This window comes from Barbus barbus, assembly GCF_936440315.1.
Source record: "Barbus barbus genome assembly, chromosome: 22".
Taxonomy (NCBI): Eukaryota; Metazoa; Chordata; class Actinopteri; order Cypriniformes; family Cyprinidae; genus Barbus; species Barbus barbus.
Window position 1 is genome coordinate 6,617,321 of NC_136750.1, and position 22,563 is coordinate 6,639,883.

A 22,563-nucleotide genomic window follows, 5' to 3' on the forward strand; every position below is an offset into this window, starting at 1 on the left:
AAAAGGACAATTTAGACCACTTCACAGCTGTTTTTAACTGTGTAATTCTTGTCTGCACAGCATCTACTGTAAATATGGCATTGCATATAACCTGAAATATTCCTTTAAATCAGCAGTAACACATCTTGTTCAGTACAACAAATAATAATGTGCACTCCATGTACAATAAATGACAAAAATTGATTTCAAGGGAATGATAAACATACAGGTGTTCATTTTGATATTTCCTTCCTGCTCAGCCCACTTTTTGGGTTGTAGGTGTGAAGTTGTCATGGATTATACTGTGCATTTTAAAACTAGATTAGAAGACTTCATTGTCCGAGCTTTGCCGTCAATTATGGTGTAGGTTCTGTTGGAATTTCACGATCAGCACTTTTCATTCCAAGGTGGCAGATTGACGCATTAGCCAAAGCTGACCTTCCACTGTTCCCTTCAGACAACGAGACCAGTCATTCACATTTGTACTGTCCAGTAACCCTGGCCCGAGTTCACATTCAGATACGCCTCCATACTTTTTGCACCAGGCAACAAGAAGTAGATGTTCTCAGTAGGGAACAACATTAATGACATAAATATCATGCAGAACAGAGAATGTGTTGATAAGTAAACTTCTGTTAATGGACTGATGACTAATGTAAAGCTCACATTCTGGAAAGATTTGTTGGCATGCTGATGTTGTCGCAAACCTGGCTGCGTAAGCAGAAAAATACATCCGTTGCAGTTAAAGGCCTTTTGTGTTGCAGACATATTAATGTCAACCTCACAAAGGGTACATGTCATGGGACCTTTCTTTTTCCATAAAACGCCATTTGCCTGCACATGAAATATATCAGCCATACATCAGTCCACAAAGTTTAGAAAGCATCAAATCCTTTGCAGTTGGGTGTGGAGTCTTTGTTTCTGAGTAAATGTGTATGACTGTGAAAGTGGCACCTATGATTTGCACCAAAATGACAGCATATTTCTATGACCCAAACCCCAGTACCCCACAGGAAACAAAAAACAGAATCTGAGCCTTCCTGACAAGCATGTTTTCTTTATTATTTATCATCCGTAATAATCAGGACCCATTATTTCTACCCAGTACAAACCCAAAATAATAGATTAATTATTTTAAAACACATTATTCATTAATAAGACTAAATAAGAGACCATGAGAATGAACAAGATGGATTTTAGAGTTAGATTTTTGAACAGTGGTCCTAATGGGCAGATACTAATTGAGAACCGGAAGCATGTCTGATTTTCCAAGAGTGGGATATGGACTGGAGAAAACGAGGGGATTAATGTCTGTTCACATTTACAACAATTTCAATCAATGGTGGTAACAAGATCACTGTACTTACAGTACAGTAGTTGCTAGTAAGTGTTACTAGATGTGTTTCTGTCACTGGATGCCCTCCCTGTTGAAAAATCCAGCATATGCTGGTTAGTAATGTTTTGAAGCATAGCAGCTGATTTGAGCTGGTTTAAGTTGGTCCTTAGCTGGTCATGAGCTAGTTTAAACTGGTCATGTGCTGGTCCTAAGCTGGGGTGCAGTTTAAACCAGCTCATGACCAACTAAGGATCATCTTAAACCATACCTAACCAGCATATGCAGTTTTGCCCTAGCTTTTAAAAATCTGATTACAAATGAGATGCACTGCAGGTAAAGACAAGAGATTCTGTCTCACAAGAGCTGGATCCTATGTTTCACTGTCTACACTTATTTTGGTACAGTAGTTGCAATGTTAGATCTTTGTTAACATTTTTCATCTGCATCAGAAATATGACTACGAAATTAAGGGCTGGGGGTAGAAACAGGGGTCGGCCTGAGGATTAAGATACAAGTTAGATGAAGGAAGAGAGGCAATATTTCTAACAGACATTAAGTGTCAAGGTTAAAACTAGGAGATGGATTTCGGATAGAGACTTCAGATTCGATTAGTGTTCTTGAATAATATTTATCCGTTTATCGATTTTAGGGGTAAGTTACAGTAAGGAATTAGGTACTACAGAAATTCCCATGGCTTTTCCAAGCCACTATTTCAAAATTCACTGGTACTTCCCCTTTCAGGTTTTCAACTTGTACCTCTTTCCCAACATCCTCCCCCAATCTCGCTCTCTCTTTTGCAGGAGCAGTAAAACAATTTGCCTACCCATACCTCCAACGAAGAATTTCTCACTGGAGCTAACTCTCTCTTCCCCACCTCTTTCTCTCTCTCTTTCTGAGCGCAATGCTTATATAGACCACAGAGCTCCTCTATCAGGCTCAGTTCCCTTTCAGCTGCAGTTCACCAAACAAGCAGGAGTCCAGCCAACCGACTACTCAGTATCTAACAAGGAAGACCACCAGAGAAAAAAAGAGACAATTATACACAAACACTGAGCCTTGTTCTTACTCACACATGGCCAGCATGTCCAAGTGGACATTCCTCCAGGCCATGTGTCTGGTGGTTTCATTGTCCACGGCGGTACCTGAGAATTATGAGGATGATATCGATGTGAACTTTGGACCCAATTATTTGAATGAGATAACTGAGGAGGACCAGATGGAAGGTGAGTAACCGACAAAAATAAATAAATAAATATTCCATTGTGATCAGTACTGTTAGCTGTGAGTTACGGAGACATGCAAGTGATGACAGGACAAATGAACTATCAACCTGTGTGTGGAAATGTCTTTCAGAGAGGTGTTACATTAGCAAGGAAAAAGACAAAGAAATACAAACAATGTAACTCACTGGGATCATGTGTTTAATCGTGCATAATTTGTGAATGCAGGAATATTTGTTGCAGTATTTGTTGAAGTGTAATATAAATCATGTGTTGTGCCATGACATAAATGAATGTTTTGTTTGTTGAAGAGGTTATACTATGATTGTGTGTTGTCTTTGGAGTATACAGTATGTCTCTGACAACAGGAAAAATTCAAGGGAAAAAGAAAAATAGAATGAAGCAGATAGCAGAAAACAAAAACTGATTTGATTTTATTAACCAGATTGATCCAAGGAAAAAAAACAACACAAAATAAACAAACTTTTTAGTTTAAAACATTTTAGGTTCAATTTAAATCAAAAGAGATGATCATTATTTTTAAATTGAGTATTCTACCTCATAAGTGAACAAGTCCTTATTAACAACCCTAGTTATCCCTAGTTAATATTTTTTAATCATGTGAAGAAATAGATTTCGCATTTCTGTTTTCTGGGACTTTCTTTGTTATAGTATTTCTTTATTATAGTTCAGAGAGTTCCACAGGACTGTGACACACTCTCCGCTGCTAACACTTCAAGCTCAGTGGTGTCACCTTAAGTACATATAAAAATCATGTCATCTAAACGATGTTCTCTTTGTCTTTCTGCATTCCTCTTCTTTCCTTTTCCTTGATTTCTCTCAGGGGTGACCCCCACACCTTCCCCTGAACCCTGCAAAGGTCCAGTCTTCACCAAGTGGGATAAGCTCTTCACAATGCTGGAAAATTCCCAAATGAAAGAGAACATGCTCCTGCAGTATGCTGATGATATCATCAAGGTGGAGCTGCAGAGTCTGAGAGAAGAGATGTTACAGTTTGTGGCACAGTACGGCGGCTCTTGCACATCTGCGGTTGAGAGCTTGGTTCGACGGGCTGGTATTCAAACAGAGACACATCTGCAGAAAGCTCTAGATCGTGTGCGAGAGGTCTCAGCTGATCAGTCCGCACAGCATGATGCAGCCCTGCAGCAGCTACTGGCTGCTAGCGTAAACCAGGCTGCACGGCTGGAGCGACTGGAGAATGGCTGCTTGAAATGGGGGGAAGGAAGTCTGGCCTCCCAAGCCAAGAGCTTCCAGGCCCGACATCTTATGCAAGAAGTGACCGAGACAGAGAATGGAGGTAGGCTGGAGAAGACTCTGGGAACCATCTCCAGTGAGTTGCAAACCATCCGGGAACAGCTGACCCTTTACACCAAATCAGTCTTTGCAAACAGCCTTCCATCAGGTGAGACATTAAGTTATAGAAAGCAAAATTACTCATTATTTGACCTCTATATTGAGAGGCGCATAGAGCAAAAAAAAAAATAGGCAAAAAGGGTATACCGGAATTCAAACTTTTGTCATTGATGCTTCATAGTATTTAACTATGTGCAAGAAATGGCACAGATAACAGACCACACTGTGTATGGAAAGGGTAAAACACATATGTCGATTTATGCAATAGGATCTAAACAAAACATCATGCACCATACACCCTTTGCAAGTATCTTGCTTTATATGAGTTAATCTTCTGAGGTCAATTTGGATAGGACTAAAACAGACCGCCAACGTGACAATTCTGGTTTGGTGCTGTAAATTTTGAGCTGTAAATCTACGATTTATGCAAACCACATGGTACAATCAAACCACTAGCCAACTTAGCTGACTAACACAAACACAAAGCATGTCAACTCATACGACCTCTGAGCAGACCACCATCATCCCAAGGTAGGAGGTTGATACCCCCAAAATCTGATAAAAGTTGGGAAACTTTGTTCGCATCAAGAGAGCTTTCACCTTGTCAGTAAGCCGGAAACACTTTCTAGTCATCTTAAACTAAAAATTATTTAATCTGCGAATGCCCATGCCTTCTGCATTAAATAGCTTTGTAGAGGTAGAGTAAATGAAAGACAGAGGGAGGTATAATTATGAACAGCGATGCAGAGCGACCGCACCAAAGCATCCAGGGGGGAAAACAGAACCAGATGAGACTGTTTAGAGAATGACTTAGCCTTCCTCCATTCTCCCAAAGCAGGAAATCCAAGACAAATGTAATGAAAATATTGTAAGCTACGGTAGGAAAGGAGAGCCGTGGCCTGTCATAGCAAAGCAATCACCCATAGGAGAGAGAATGTACCAATCTCATTAACCAAGCCCCCTTCAATCCCTTTCTGTTTTACAAGCCTTCCACTGTAATTGAGTTTCTTCTGGTTGAAGGTTCTCTCAACGGTTATGCCAGCGCACAAAACTGGCCATTCGCCTAAAAGATGCTCATGCAAGCATCAACTTACAAAAGACAACTGCACAGGGACGATCATAATTGGGTTATACCTGATCATTTCTCCTTATATTTAGCCTTGAATAAATACTAAAAGCACAAGAAAAATAAGTCTCTTGATCTTTGTTGCTCTATGGGAGGCTCAGCAGAACCAAATCCTGGACAGGATTCACAATGACTAAATGTTTACAGTGTAACTTGGAGAACCCCCATTAAAATATAAAGGATGCACTGAAGATTACATCACAAAACATTTCATTATTTACACTTTGCGATGAACCCTCCTTAAAAGATTTAGTGTGAAGGTTAGACAGGTTAAACAGATAAAATCATAAGACTTCAGTGATGCAATCGCATGTACCTATTGATGGGTGGAGTAGTGCAGTGAAAATAAAATAAATAGGGTAACAGACATCATAACAGATCAATTCTGTTCCTTCTAACAGCGGATAATCAGTTTTTTAACATTCTCCCTTTCTCTCTCTCCATTCTTCTTCCTTTCCAGGCTGTGACACTGGGCTGCTCTTCCCCACACGTTCATCTACAGCTCGTGTTGAAGTCTCACCCAAGACACCCTTTCATACCAATGCCGTCACCATTTGCCTGTGGGTGAAACCAACTCAGGTGCTCAACAAGACCATCCTCTTCTCATACAGTACAACTGGCAATGCCTTAGAACTCCAGCTGGTGTTGAATGGACAGACTGTCTTCTTTACCGTCGATGGTGAAACCCATTTGGTGCAAGCTTCAGGGGCAGCTCAAGAGGGTCAGTGGGTGCACATTTGTGCCGTTTGGAGTTCACAGCAGGGCTTGGCTTCACTCTGGGTGAATGGTCAACAAGCTGCAAGCTCTCCTGGAGTGGCTGAAGGCCATGAGTTACGCTGCAAAGGAAGCATACTATTGGGGCAAGAGTATGGACGTTTCTTCAGGCATCTTAGTATCCCAGACACATTTGATGCGGAGCTGGCCTTCACAGGGAAGATGACTGGAGTGAACATGTGGGACCGCGTATTGAATTCAAAAGAGATATCTCAGCAAGCACAGCTCGATGGGAGTGGTTGTGGTATCCGTGGTAATGTTGTGGCATGGGGCGTTTCTGACATTGAGCCAAAAGGGGGTGTCAAGATAATATACTAAATTTCTCTACTGTCTTAACCACCTGAGCCTTGTATACAAATGAGCTGAGCTCCTACAAGCACATAGTAAGAACCTGCTTTGATACACCTGCACAAACAATAATTTTCCTCACCTTAAATGTGCAAAAAATGCTCTCTCATAGGGAAAATGTGATTTAGCAAGTTACAATAGTTAACCTGCTGCCATAGGAGGGACATTGTATCATATATCTTTTTTATTATTACAAACTGTAATAATAAATACTTCTGTTTTCAAGAATGTTTAATACAAAATGGAGGGATTTAAAAAAAATATATATAAATATTATGTAGCATCAAACTATTTATCTTGATTGGTCATGTTTACGTTCAGATTTGACTTTTTGACTTTTCATCTATTTGTAATGTAATACTTGAGTCAATGTTTTGCTTTTTTTTCAAACAATAGGCTCTGTTACATATCTTTTGATGGCCATTTTAAAATATTTTGTTATGAGTTCTGCTAATGAATAACTTTTTTGTCTTTGGTTTGTATTTTTACCACAAGATGGATGCTATGTTTTGATGACGGAACTGTGGAAAATGTTTACAAATTGTGACTTTATTTTTATGTTTCCACTGATGTGATTAAATGCATTATGTGTTTTTGTTAAGAGGCTAAGATGAATGTATAATGTACATAGATATTTTTCTGAGGGTTGGGGAAAACAAACCATAATAAAAATGTAAAACTGAAAATAACAAAAACATTGTCATTCAGGATCTATTGAATGATAAAAACCTCAAGTGAGTGTTTTAGTTAATAGCACATAAGTTAATTGTGATATATACGTTATTTAGTGATTCACATTCATGTACACATTCATCCTATAATGATAAAAATCCACCCAGTGTTTTTTCTTAAATCCCTATTTTAAAATCCCCTTTTTCAAATCAGGCTGTTCTGAGATTCCTGTCAGAATGACGTAGTTCTACACAGGCCGCTCACACGAGAGTTGATTGACGAGTCCATCTTACCTTAGACCCGCCCTGAGAGAGCTGTCATCAGTCTGCCATTGTGTCGACTCTAGTTCAGCACTATATTTAGCAACTTTCAGACCCTTTTAGCATTTTTTTCCATAAAAGGTACAGACTGACAAACCTAGCAACTTTTAAAAAAAAACCTTAGCTTTCATTCAGTTGGAAGATGTCCCCAATACTGCCCCGTGAGCATGAGGTCTGACTCTCCCGGCGCAGTGTTGCCTCTCTCGGCGTCTGTTCTGTGCGGCGAGCGGCATCGCACGCAGCAGTCTAGTCACTAAATGAGTACAAATCAACGTTTCCAAGCACCTGTCGCTTACTGACTGTTTGGACTTTTAAATTTGAACGGAATTTGTCTGTTAAAATGCTCATAGTTTGTTACTCAGACGCAGACAGTGCGCTGAATAAGACAAAACAATAATATAGCCAAAACCACCGCATAAGGTCGCTTTTTAGTGTAGATGTATGTTGATTTTATTAGATGATGTGGCGATTATAAATCAGGATTTAAGTATGGCGAGTGATTCCTGGTTAACGTAATATGAATGGGTCGTGTTTAGTCACTATTTATACCTGTTTTATGTTTGACAACAGAAAATATGTAAATGTGAACAGCTTTATTGGGCATTCAGTTGTGCTTCATGCACTATTGACAACAGCCAATGGACCTTTTTTGCCTGCAAAATTCTGTTGAAATTTTGCTAACATGACTGCACCCTAACATAACATTTGAAAACAGGGTTAGTGAATCTCGAGTATCAGTTTTAATACCTCTTGGTTTGTCTCTCGCTCTCTCTCTCTCGCTTTTAATAGAAAAGACTTATAGAGTCATATAAAAGTGACCTTTTAGTTAATGTCAACATTAAACAACATTCAAAACCCTCTTTACTTCCACCTTGTGATATATTTGAATAAAATGCTAAATTTAAAAAATATATATACACTAACAAAAGTTGCTTTGGTGGCAGAGTGAGTACATTTTGAGAAAAGATTATGAGGACAAACATTCTTTTTTTTTCTTTGGACCATTACACTCAATGATAATGATCAGACTAGTACAATAAGATTGTGTATTTAAAAAATTCAAGTAAATCAGTTAATCGAAAACAAGACAAAACAGCACAGGCCATATTAACCGTCTGGTATTTTACATGTGGAACATGTAGCATAAACAAGGATCTGGATGAGACTGGTCACGGGTCAGCATAAAAGAGGAACAAATCATTGGCTTAGCAAAAGCACTCAGGCCTCAGACTGATTAGTGGATCCAGATGGTGGTAGGAAGACTACATTCTTGAAGGGATATTACTAATAATGAGCATTGCTGGAGGGAGTTTGGGAGCCATTCAAAAGCTTTAATGTTTAAAAGATGCTCTTTTCCACCTCTACCTTTCCTGCTCCTGTAGTGAGTGTACACACCATGGGAGCTGTGTCTCTAACACACTCCAGACCACTACAAACACTCATCGTACCTCCGACATGACTCCAACATGAGACCCCTGTGTCTACATACTAAGGAAACATGAGAGCTCATGGTGAAACACCTACGTAACTCAGCAACACATTTTAAAGAGATGAAGTGATTAAGTTGTTGACTGTCCTGCTGAAAAGGAATCTTTTGTTATGGTGGTGGTGTCCCAACTAGTCTTCTACACTAATCTATTTTTTTTTTTTTTGAGAGGGTTACTTACCACCAGTAGCCAATAAGTCATTGCTGAAGTACAGCTGGTCATGGTCTTCTTTTTCTTTACTTACCATTGTAAATGTTTGATTTTCAAAAAGCCATTGGTCAGAATGAGCCTGACCTGAGCATTAAATAGACCATGAAAATTGTAATCTAATTGTCATACCAATGAAGTAGTTGTTTCTATGAATCACTGCTCTACCCTTCCCTTTGCATTGTTCCAGCATTTCAAACCCCTCGATGATACCCCACAAAACCTAACCTGAACCCTATTACCTCACCACACTTCCTGCTTTTTTGCAGTTTGCACATTATTGGTTTCCTCTGAACCCATGGGAAGTAGGACCAGGGTGGCGATAATGAGAGAAGGGGAAAGGAGACTGATTAAGAGGACAGACCCCAATGGGAGGCTTGAGGAAGGACAAGTTTGAGCTAAGTTCTAAAAATCCCATTAGCTGGTCCACTGTAGTTGTTCTGCTTTAATGCATATGCAGAAACCACAAAACCTGATATGCTTATACTGGAAATAAAGACTATTGCTGTAAGTTAAACTAAGTATTGCAATATCACTGAGTCATGCTGAATTTCGGCAAGGAAATGTAGACCACTAATTCCTCGAGAGTTGAGGATCCTGGTGTTGTTTTTGTGTCCTGTGGTGTGTTATGTAGATTCTGAGAAGGAGTGAGTTGGGTAAGTGCTCTGTTTTCTATCTCTAGTGCAGGCTGGATTCATTCCAGAGGTTCTGCTAAATCGCGTATCGGCTTTCTTCTCCCACTCAGCCCTCTGGAGTGCTGTGATGGTACAAGATGTAATCAAAGAGGCCTGAGAGCACATATACACAATGCATAGGGCATATGGAAACCCAAACATTTCAACACAAGCTGCTTAACTGTAGTGGTCAGTCAATTGTTGACTGTACCTCAGGCTCCAAAAACCTGGACAACTGTTGAGTAGAAGTTGTCATGACAGTTTCAAAACTGAGAGTTACGTAACAAGTTCTTGGATGAACATGATGGTCAAGCAGCAAGCCCAGTTTTCAGACAATACACTTCATTTAGATCTCGAACCCCCATGAACAGTTGAATAATGTATATTAAAACCAAAGCGGGACCTTCTTCATCTGAGGCAATGTTTTTTTGTGTTGGCAAGAAGCAGAATGTTGAATAAATAGAATGAAGATAAATAAATAAATAGAAATAGAATGTAGAAAGTAGAATGAGGAACCTCTTCGTAAACCACTGTGGCATGATTGGATGGATATCCGCTTAACAGATATTTGGTTCATTTTCTGAACAAACTAATGATATCTCAAGTCTGTGGTAACTCTTTTCATGATCTGGGGTGAAGAGATTGAACCAGGAAGCCAAAAGAAAAGGGTTGCTCTCAGGCTATTGTGACTTTGCAGTGCCATGCTCACAACAAATCAAAAACGATATATCAAAAGAATGCCAATGTTTGTAAGGTTCAATATTTAGATGGTGTTTTTTTTATTTATAGATCTCTCAGTCTCTTCCCTCAAAATGGGCGCTTTTTGGCCAGAATAAGAACAAGCATACCAGTTTATGCAGAATAGAATAGAACACGAATAGAACACGTTCAACATTTTTCCAGGTGATCTCTTTAAGAGAGTATTTCACTTGTAGCTGTTCGATAGTACAAATTTATTGGTCCAACTATAAGAAATTATGAAACTGTTGCAGAATATGAAGATATCGGATTTATATCCTTATCTCTAACATGACCAAGCTATACCAACATTTCAGTAATTCAGCATTTATTCTGTGGCTCAGTTAAAAGGCATTTACAATATTCTTGTCCTTTGGCTGACACAAATTACAGTATATGATAATGAACCAAGGTCAACGTACATTTGACCACACTATTCCCTAATGAAGCCATGTTTGTTTTTCGCCTCTGATGACTCTGGCCAACAAACTCCCCAATCGACCCTTCCTTTATGACAGAGTTTTAACACAAGTAGAACCACACCAATGAGATCTTTATCTTTGATGGGCAACAAATTGCGTGAGTGTTTGAACAGCTGACATTATAGTGTATTTTGGCACATACTCGATGTTAAATATACCATCCATTCCTTGTATGACTCGTAAAAAATTGCTTATCTTTTATTAACAAAAACACTCAATTACATGTACTTCAATCAATTTAGAAGAACAATGGATGTAATAAAGTTTGCTTCATTGTGGATGTCTCAAATGACCCATTTAACAGCGTGGTTTTGGGACCAAAAACCAGAACCACACACTGCGGGCCAGGAAGACCACATGCCATCTACACTACACCAAAGTTGTGGGTGGCACACTAGTGCTGTGGAAACAAAACAGTCACTGGTCTCTGTGTGTTGATATTCTTTTAAAGGCACAAAGGGACTGCTTCTATAATTACCACAAAGGCAATGAGGTGCACAGTCTGGAAAGCACTGAATCATGGGGAATATGATTGTTTTTTACCTTCCATGACTCAGCATTCTATTCTACTGCATAATCAAATACAGCATACGGTACGGTGACGCTGACTTTGCCAAGTAGAACGTGTTCCTGGATCAACATCTGTTGTTGGTCCTGGAACGAAATTCTTGCCAAACAAACACAGCCATAAACCGAACAATTAACACCCCAGCCCTAAACCCAATGCTACACCTAACAATGTTTCCTAACCAGGATCAATGCAACAAGTTTGTCTGTCCAGAATAAGTGTGAAACTAGTGTAGTACCATGATACACAGCCAATTAGAAAATATGTAATGTTTATTCAGGGCGTTCTTACTCCTAACTCATCACATATTGATACTTGGTCAGGATGCCTTGGCATCACTTTTTAACGCTCAGGGTAACCCTTTAACATCAGGTCATGGCGCATTTGTAATGGTATAAATTTTATTAAAAAAATTATGTGAAGTGTATAAATATCCATACTTTTATAGATATTGGAGCATCTAACCCAGTGGTTCTCAACCCGCGGCCCGTCACGAATCCAAATGCGGCCCACCATGCTGAATGTTAGAGTTTATGTGCTGAACACAATAAAAAAAATAACTTTCAGTTTTACAATTCATTTTAGTTTCTACATTAATTTAAAAATGTATTAAACAAATATAAGCTATAATGTTTTAGTTATGTAAAATAATTTAGTTTTTCATATATTATTTTCAGACATGAGCAGATCTATGTACTCATGTAATTAATGTTACACATTTAACGAACACTCACAAGCGCGCACTTTGGCAGAATTCAATTAAAGTAGGCTAGTCATCAGCAGCCATTAGTTCTGCAAAATTGAGCATCAGAATGGACAAATTTGTTAAGGGAGAAAATAAACTGTGGAAAATGCCAGCGAAGGAATGCATTCAAACAAGAATAGTCGCAGCATCAGCAGTGAAGAGAGTGCTGGACTTTCGGCATCAATTTTCAGTTTGCCCCGCCACTCACTTGAAGATGTTCAGGTAAATAGAAACACCCATAGGCTACAACACAGCAATCATCCTTAATTACAGAAATCATCTCTGGAGAGAACCTCAGATTATTCAATTCGAAAATGCTTTCCATATTTGGATCAACACAATCATACGTTTGTGAACGTACACTTTCTGCAATGTCGCGTGTCAAGTCATGCTTCAGTGCGCGTCTTACAATCGCAACTTCATTGTGCTGTTACTCCTTTCAAGCAGAATTTCACAAAATTGGTCAGCTCACGACAGCATCAGGTGTTTTATTAATAGTGAGTAGAATTATTTATTTATTTCAATAATGTAATCATTTAGATATCATAATATTTAGCCTATAAATAATATTATAAATCTGGTTGGTTTGTATTGATGACGTAATATGTAAATGACATACGTGCGGTGCGGCCTATGAGACTTGCACTTGGACCATAGTGCGGCCCAATGGAAAACAAGGTTGAGAACCACTGATCTAACCCCACTCCTACCCTAAACCAATCCACTTCTCAACAGCATAAACACTTAACAGACAAAATCACAGGTAAGTATTGTATAAATATTTATTTATAGGTATTTTATTAATACTCCAATATGTAATTTCTTCATGGCGAGATTCCCATGCTCATCGTGTCTGATGCCAAAGGTTTCTCATTGAAAGCAATGGAGCACACTGCATGTCAAAAAACAACGCTAAAGGTGTACCCGGAGCGTTAAAAAGTGAGACAAACAGATCTTGACCAAGTGTCAATATGTGATAAATTGGGAGTGAGAATGTGTTTATTGTAAGGTTAAGGTAAGTAAGGACAAATGAGATTTCAAAATAGGCAGAGTTACCCAAGTTAACTTTTTTTTTTGAGCATTCAACGTCGATGAATATTGCCAAAAACTGGTTACCAAAATATGTTCTTTTGGAACAACATGAGGGTAAATGATGAGTATATGATGACAGAATTGAAGCATCCCTTTTAGCTACCATCAAATGTTCCTTTTGCTTACAATTGTGGCTGGTTAGGAAAAGACCTCCGATTTAAAAAAGACAAAGATAAAAATAAGAAGATAAAGACCTTTCATCACTTGTCACTTCAACGCACCGTGCCGGGTTAGGACATGAAGTGACTGTTACATCCCTGTGTTGATCCAGGAACATGTGGCACTTGGTGAAATCACCTTAACCCGGAGGATTTTGTGTGAGCCTATGGCATGTCAGTGACCTACCGTGGCCCCTCCCACCCCCTGGACCCCATGTTGCACGCCTACCTCCCAGCACGCTGCAGGTGATGGCCTCTGTGTGTTGCGCCAGGAGTTCAGCTTTAGCAATGGCAGCCAGTGACAAGTAGCTGGACATGTTTGTGCTCAGCTCTTGGTTCCCCTGCTGCAAGAACCGCACTGCCACAGGGACCGCTAATGCCATCACTGGAGGCCTGTTGTAATTCTGGAAAAAAACAAATCAACCCAACTTTAGACCTGTATTTAGGGTCACAGATTCTTTCAATTAACCGTAAACTGTTTACTAGTTACGACCAATACAAACTTTGAAGCCTGAATTGAGACGCTAAATTAGAAGTTTCATTAAAATAAGGCAAAATCGTTGTACCAGCGTGTGCTAATTCTGTATGCCAATAAAGATTTTAATAGATTCAGGGAGTGATCACATATGGGTTAGCTGGCTGTTTAGTTAACTGAATAAAAATAATAGAAATAACAAGAGATACTATGTAAGTCATGAAAGGCAGCAGTAAACATTTCAAACGATTAAATTGAACTGAACACAGAAAGTATGTGAAAAGTTCTGCTGTCCCCTAGTGTAGAAGATGTGAACATGCCAGGTCGAAAAAGGTGGAAATTCAGATGGAGATTGAAGAAATGGAAAGTTATTTTATCATTTCACTACTGCATAAACATTGCATTTGATATATGTGGTCAAAATAAAATAATTCACATTTATCTTTAAATCTTAATGGTTTGAGTGCCGTAATTAGTGAATTCTTCAAAAATATTCATGAATCTAATTACTGTACATAATAGACATGAATTTAATTTCTTCTGTAGCAAATTAAAAGATTTTCCTTTACTGTAAAAAAAATGGCCAATTACATTCTTGCCTGAAGGGAAAGGGTCCTTGAATATCGGAACTAATACTTTAAAAGGCATGACGTAGGGCAAATAACTTCCAAAGAACCCAAGCTAATTATAAAACACCCACTTGAATATGTGACTGCTGCTCGGATCAAAGATCCGTCCACAAATAGTTCTGAAGAACTCAGGCATAAGACTGTTCAAGCTGCAGTTCTCCAATGAATACTGATCTCCACCACTACCCAGAATGCATCACTCTAACTTAGCCTCTCTCTAAGCCCTGCTCTAAGATTCATATGTGGCTTATTATGTAAGTGAATTTGTGTGTGTGTGTGTGTGTGTGTGAGAGTGAGAGAGAGAGAGAGAGACATTAAAATATAAAAAGAGAGGAGTGAAGAGTCATTGAGTGGAAGAATGTGGGAAATCCACTGAAAGGAGAATGAAGCAAATATCCAAAGAAGCAGGGGAAACTGTGTCATGCCTTGTGAAAAATCTTTTTGAAACAGAAATAATTAAAAAGAGATTACAGCTAATTGCTGTTGTCAGGCATGTCAGTTCCATTTTGAGACATGCCACTTGACTCCCTGAGAATGAGTATAACTATTGCTTCACAACTGACAAATATGGACCCCTTTCACATTTCTAGGGCTTTTCTAGCGAAAGTCATCATAATTGTAGTCTCAGCCTCAGATGTCAGAATGACTGATGCATAAGACACACAAAATGAGAAACACTTCGGGAGTTTAGAAGTCATCGTCTAATTGGTTGATTTTTACCGGATTTGTTTGGGTGAAGTGAATGCCAGTGAGCCTGTTTAGTAAAGTACAGATGTGTAAATTAGTAAATTAACTATTAATTTGTTCAAATCCAAAGAAATCACATATTTTCCTTTTTATGTTTGGGTAACATGAACACTTTTTGAACCAGCTGTACCTTGACTAATACCGCAATGAATCTGCTGTTATGTATAAAAATGTAGGAAAATCATTAAGGGTCATTTGTGTGCTCTGGGCCCTTACCTGCAAGATGCAGCTGGTGATGTCGGAGGCGATCTTGGCATGGGGTGTGTCTTCATCTTTGCCCTGCGGCTGGAGGTTATGCTCGAGACACGACTCCCATAATGACACAAGAGCTGCTCCGTGCCTCTCGATCAATGGCTGTAGTGATGCGCGTGAAATCAAACACAATCAAATGGTAGAAATTTTGTTATGCTATTTAAACTGAGGTATATCCATGACTTCATTTAAAAAAATCTGACAACTAAAACAAAACTATAGTCTATTCTGCAAACTGCTTTGATTATAATGGGAGCGATTTAGTTTGTAAATGCCAAGCTGATGTGCAGTCACAGCTTCACAGATGTTCATATATTGTACATTATACATTTCATTTGAATTAGTGTTTTAAACCTTTTGTTTTTACCTCTTTGTTATACAACATGTTGTTTTGCACTGATGCCAGATTTATCATTAATTTACTGTAAATCTTATGTTTTGGTTTGCATCCATTCTGTTTAAATAAAAGAAAAAAAAATTGATTTCATTTCTGAAGTATTTATTTCAAAATCTTTCTAGGTCTTCTTACATGGTTATGTAATATATAAAACATATATGGACTGACATCCATCCATTGACTATAAAACTACAGAGTATTTAGATGCAAACAGCTTCATTTAGATTTCTGAAAGCATTAAGTATCTTTAAACTAGAAAGTTTGGTAGCAAATATTTTCATCTTTGTGGTGTGGCATGTTTGGAATGATAATGTTATGCAAGTGACTGTGGAAAGGAGGACACTGTAGGCCCTGGAGAGAGAAATACAAGAGAAGAGAGAATGAGACGAAGAGAGAATGAGAAGGCTACCCCTGAGACGTTGGATGAGCCCAAATCTGTTTACAAAAGCCAGCCAGAATAAAACAGCCCAATGAGGCAAGAGGAACTGGCTTTATCACACTCAGTGACACCCACATTCCTTTCGAACTCCTCTCATTTAAATGTAAACTATGCTAAGTGTGGAAATGAGGTGTGAAAAGAAAAAAAAAATGACAGAAATATGTTTGTCAGGTGTGGGTGAAGGGATAGAGCGAGGACTCAATTGCAGGAGGCAAAAGTGAAGTGTGAGTGAAGTGACATTCAGCCAAGTATGGTGACCCATACTCGGAATTCGTGCTCTGCATTTAACCCATCCAACGTGCACACACACAGCAGTGAACACACACACCGTGAACACACACCCGGAGCAGTGGGCAACCATTTATGCTGCGGCGCCCGGGGAGCAGTTGGGGGTTCGGTGCCTTGCTCAAGGGCACCTCAGTCGTGGTATTGAGGGTGGAGAGAGCGCTGGACATTCACTCCCCCCACCTACAATCCCTGCCGGCCCAAGACTCGAACCCGCAACCTTTGGATTACAAGTCCGACTCTCTAACCATTAGGCCACGACTTCCCACATGAAAAGGGCTTTATTAATACAATAAACAACAAAAAGCACGGCACGGCAAGATCAGTGACGAACCGCCACAGGACTGCTAACACAAGGAGATTATAAAGGGAGCAAGTAACGAGGTAACAGGTGGGGCAAATTAACCAATAATCAGGAAACGAGGTGGGTGGGGTCAAGACAATTGACATGAGAGCACATGGAACCAAACAAGACAAACACAAGCACATGGCCAGCAAAACAAAATCACTAGCCATGTGCAAAACAGGACACAAACACGCAGCTATTGAGCTCATATGAGCACACAGCCAGTGAAAAAAAACACAAGCTGCATGCAACACAGAACAAGAGAAAACAAGAGAAAGCACGCAGCCAAAGAACGAGCTGCGTGCAACAACACAACGAAAAAGCACACGGCCGAAACTGAACCGCGTGCCGAACAAAACACACACACTCACAGAGGAGCGCACGGCCCGAGCGAACTCGAGACCACACACTCCTATAGCAAGAACAAACCTGGAACGTGAGTGTCCGTACCCCGACACAAAATTTGTGTTTCAATTTGTTTGGCTTCAGCCAAGAATTTTCATTTAGGTGCAGCCCTAAAAATTTACAGTAAAATTTAGATTTATTTTTTTATTCCTTGTGATATTATTTTTAATAAATAAAAATGCAAAAGCATTAACTAAATACAACATATATACTACACTGTAGGGCTGTGCGATTAAAGGGTTAGTTCAAAAAGGAAAATTCTGTCATTAATTACTCCCCCTGATGTCGTTCCAAATCGTGAGACCTCCGTTCATCTTCGGAACAAAAATTAAGAAATTTTTGATGGAATCTGAGAGCTCTCAGGCCCTCCATAGACAGCAAGGTTCCTTACATGATCAAAGTCCAGAAATGCAGCAAGGAGATCGGTAAAATAATCCATGTGACATCAGGGGTTCAACCGTAATTTTACAAAGGTACGAGAAAACTTTTTGTATGCAAAGGAAACAAAAATAAAAACTTTATTCAACAGTTTGTGTCCTCTACGTCAGCGTAGCGCCATTTTGGAGAATATCTGCTGGACGCAAACTGCGTACGCTCTTCGGTGTCAGCCACACCGCACGGATATGTCTTCTACGTATAATTATGCTTTGATTTGAATGAAAACAGCGCATCCGGTATGCGGCTAACACAGAAGAGTGTATGCAGTTTGCATTCAGTGGATATTCTCCAAAATGGCACTAGGGTGACGCAGAGGAGACGAATCTGAATAAAGTCGGGGTTTTTTTCTTTTGCGCACAAAAAGTATTCTCGTAGCTTCGTAAAATTATGGTTAAACCCCTGATGTCACATGGATTATTTTACCGATCTCCTTGCTACGTTTCTAGACCTTGATCGTGTTAGGACCCTTGCTGTCTATCATTGATGTCTATCAGTTGAAGGCTATTTGACATTTTAAAATGATCTAACAGACCAACGCAGCTCCAATTCGTTGATCAGTTATTGATCAAGATTAAAAGGATGCCGCTGAAAAAATGTTTTAATGACTTGCTTATGCATTAAATAACTAAGATAAAATACAGGTTAAGTAAAACATGCTGAATATATAATAGGTCCGCTAACTGTACAGATATTTATGAAATAGACAAAGAATAAGACTGCAGACTCACGTTTTGCATCTGCATAAAGTGAATTATTTTAATATGCAATGATACAAAATTGAACCAAACAAGATTTGAAATGAAAAAAATATTTAGACAAAAGAAATTCAATAATAAATATAGCTGCAAGCAGCAATGACGGGGTCAAGTACATCAGCAGCAAAATTAGGAGCTAAGCATAGTACGGAGCATCAGAACAACTGCAGAAATTAGTAATTGAAGCCATTTTAAGATTATTGCAGTCCAAATGAGTGAAAAATCATTTAAAACTAGCAGTAATAGGATTGATTGACTTTTAACTTTTGACCAACAGGTGGCACCGTTATCAAATCGATGTGGTGTGTTCTGTGTGAGGTGACAATGGCACACACAAAGTTTGGTGTCAATATGCCAAAGCATTGCAGAGATACGGCCTCAAGTGTCGTTTCGGCATCATGCCTCAAATTCGTTGTTGTGGTATGTGAAAACCGTTTTGTCTATCAACACGAAATCCATAACTTTTTGTCAGCATGGTCTGAGTATGATATGATTCGATTTTGGTGAAAATCGGACCAACGGTCTAGGAGGAGTTCGAAAAAGTAGGTTTTTAAAGAAAATTAAAAGCGCAGAGAGGAAGTTTGGCTGACTATGGCAACATTGATATCACTACCTCTCAGCATGACCCAAGGAATCTATTAATACCAGTCTCATTACAATAGGCAAAATTCACAGAAAGATATAAGCATTTATTTGAAATTTCATTATGACTTTTGACCACAAGGTCACAAGGCACTGTTTCAAAACATTTTGAGTACTTTCAGGTCATTGTCTCCATGGTACATATAAAGTTTCATAATGGTACACCAATGCATTCGTAAAATATAGCATTTTTAATCATAATTACCCATTATAGTCAATGGCAATTTCATGTTTTGTTCAATTATAGCGCCACCAAGAGGCACAATCCCACCAAATTGTTTATGTGTCCTTAGAGTATGCCCATACATATGTGTGTCAAATTTGGTGAAAATATCTCATTTTGTTTCGGAGTTATAGACATATTTGTGTGTAAGTAGATGAAAAATGACTGACTCTTGATTTTATTTGCATTTTTGTGCCCCTTACTATCAAAATTTTGGCAATTGGCATTAGTGTATAGCTAGGATGCTATGTTTTCGAACTTCCCACGATGGTTTCGTGTCGATCGGAGTAACGGTCGAACGGAGTAATTTGCCAAGATATTGGCAAATGTTTTTTAAGCGCTAAAATGCAACGTAGCACAAACCATAATGCTAAACCTGGCAAGTTTGGTATCGATGGTCTCGGCAATGATTCAGGAGTCTAAAAAGGTGACTCCTGTGAAAATATGTCAACCCCACCAAAACTTATAAGCATGTGAAAATTGGATTTTACCACTAGGTGGCGCTTCTTCGAAACTTCTCAGGCTCCTTCTGGGCATCGTGCTGATTACCCATACCGAATTTCGTAACGATACGTTAATGAGTTCGTAAAATATAGCATTTAACTACAAAATTCAACATGGCCGATGCCCAAGATGGCTGATATGGGAAAATTGATGCAATTGATGCATGATGCACCAAATCTAAAGATACAATTTTTATGATTTTTGGCCAATCCAATCGCCTCAGGTCATGCTTGTTATAACACACACCAAATTCAGTGTCAATCCGTCAAACCCTTGTAGAGATATAGCCTCATATCCATTTTTGCGTGCTTTTCGGCGAATTCGTTCGCTCATTATTCGAGAACTGCTAAGCGAATCAACTTGAATTCCATAACTTTTTGCCACCATGGTCTGTTGATGATCTGAGCTAATTTTGGTGAGAATCGGACGAACCGTCTAGGACGAGTTGGACAACGTAGGTTTTATGAACAATTGAAGATAGCGAAAAAACTAAGCCTTACGATTTTTGAATTTTGGACTTGATTCGACTCGGCTTGAGCCAAGGATTCAGAGGAAAAAGAATTTTCATTTTGTGGCTTACGGTTCAAAAGTTATTAGAATTTCAAAATTGAATTTTTGGACAAGTGGTGGCGCTAGATAGTTTGAATTAGAGACTCCAAATTTGGTGTGGTTACTATTGACAGTATCATCTATCAGTGTGCCAAATTTTATAACTTTCCCACAGTCGGTTCTATGGGCTGCCATTGACTTTCGGCGGAAGAAACGGAAGAAGAAGAAGAACGCTAACGATTACAATAGGTGCCTACGCACCTTCGGTGCTTGGCCCCTAATAAAAAAACGATAGGCCTAACTGCGGCATGCTCACCGAACACACAAAATTTTGCACTATACGCATGAATGCAGCGCAGATAGCAAACAAGAGTTATTTGAAACACATAAAAGGTTTAAATAAGATAATATTGACAATGAACATTAGGCCTATATGATATTTAAACAAAAAAAATAGTTTGGACGATCTGTCATCGGCTATACAGTCCGCCCGTGCATATTTATATGCAAATGCTTAGGCTATCTTCGTGAAGATCGCACAGATAATGCAATTTCTAAGATGTCTTTAAAAAGGATTTCTTTCTAAAATGTTATAGGCCTACGGTAAGCCTGAAAGTAGTCCCAGCAGTAGACCTTTATCAGTCATCAGCAACAAGGTAAACACCGTCATCACCCAAGACCTCACGTGGAAGCTCAACATCAGCTCTCTAATTAAAAAAGCACAGCAGAGGATGTACTGTACTTCCTGAGACAGTTGAAGAAGTTTAACTTGCCAAAGACAATGATGGTTCATTTCTACACTTCCATCATTGAGTCCATTCTGACTTCCTCCATTACCATCTGGTATGCTGCTGCCACTGCTAAGGACAAAGGCTGACTGAAATGTGTTATTTGTTCGGCTGAAAAGGTAATCAGATGCAACCTTCCATCTCTTCAGGACCTGCTGTGTGTTTATTATTGAGAGAAAAGAGCAGTTTGGGGGCGGCGTCAGCATGTTCGCTAACAGTATACCTCTGTATTCAGTACAGATTAAATGACTAAATGTAAATATAAATTTATCCCGCATCACACTGCGAACTTCATCTCTCGTTTGATACATGTGATTATTAAGCGCAAACCCACACAAATTTCTCCATCTTATGTGAAAATAACCTTGGTATTATTGTTCGACTTTAATAAATTGGCTTGATTTGTTTTGTTTTTTTTGCACTTTACAGTGGATTATTTATTAAGAATAACAGGTACATTTGTAAAATAATTCAATTCTATTTCAAAAGTTATATTTCATATCCAGGTATTTCAGGAGAGTAGCTAACTAGCTTATTTATGGTTCTGTGCTAAAATGTGAAATACTGATAGCTATGGCAACATTTTATGTTGAAACATGAACGCCAACAGCTACATTCAAACAAATATATTAGAAATATGTTTACTAAACCTGTCACTTAAAAAAAAAAATCCTGTTATTTATAAACATTATATTAAACGATATAATACATTACAATGTATAATATACATTATATTATACGTATAAGGTGGAATGGATCTTAATATTGTATTATATGTGTATTCAGTGTCACAATTTTGAACACATAGATATAAAGTTACGTGAACATCACATATCAAATTATAGATTGTGTTTAATAACATTGCGTGGTAGAGATTACATCGACTCCTTTGTAGTTCTAAGGCTGTTAGATACACAATCGCTAAACCTTTTGAATCTTTTTGTAAAAATATTAATCTTGTTTTCTCATATGATCTCAGTCTGGATGAGTTCAGTACATGTTGAGGAACATATTGACATGGTTTTCATTTTTACATCATTTATTTGAGGAAATGTTTTAGAAATCAATTTTAATGTTACATTTATATAAAGTATAAACAATATTTTTTTTTACCATAAAAATGAGATTGTTATACCTCAGTTCACAAACATGTCAACGTGAGAAAACCCATTTTGACTGATTAATTCACCGTTATAAAACTATGAATTTCAAAGTATTATTAAATGAAATGATACAAGTAAAAATAAATATACAGTTATTCTTGGTTTATTATTTCTCTAAACTAAAACACTCACATTGAGATCTTAATTTATAGTTTGCAATATTTACTATATGTATAATTAAACCTACTATTCAACTCTAAACTTAAGAGAAAGTTGGATAAAAATG

The 22,563-nt window shown here is 38.5% G+C and overlaps 1 protein-coding gene across 1 annotated transcript; it reads left to right on the forward strand.

Annotated features, from left to right (window-relative positions):
• Positions 1–2,259: 2,259 nt before the first annotated feature.
• LOC306888322 (pentraxin-related protein PTX3-like) lies at positions 2,260–6,410 on the forward strand. The gene is made up of 3 exons (XM_079446538.1): positions 2,260–2,538; positions 3,380–3,958; positions 5,496–6,410. Exons 1-3 carry the CDS (start codon positions 2,388–2,390, stop codon positions 6,125–6,127), a joined length of 1,362 nt encoding a protein of 453 aa, XP_079302664.1. The 5' UTR covers positions 2,260–2,387; the 3' UTR covers positions 6,128–6,410.
• The last annotated feature ends 16,153 nt before the right edge of the window (positions 6,411–22,563 follow it).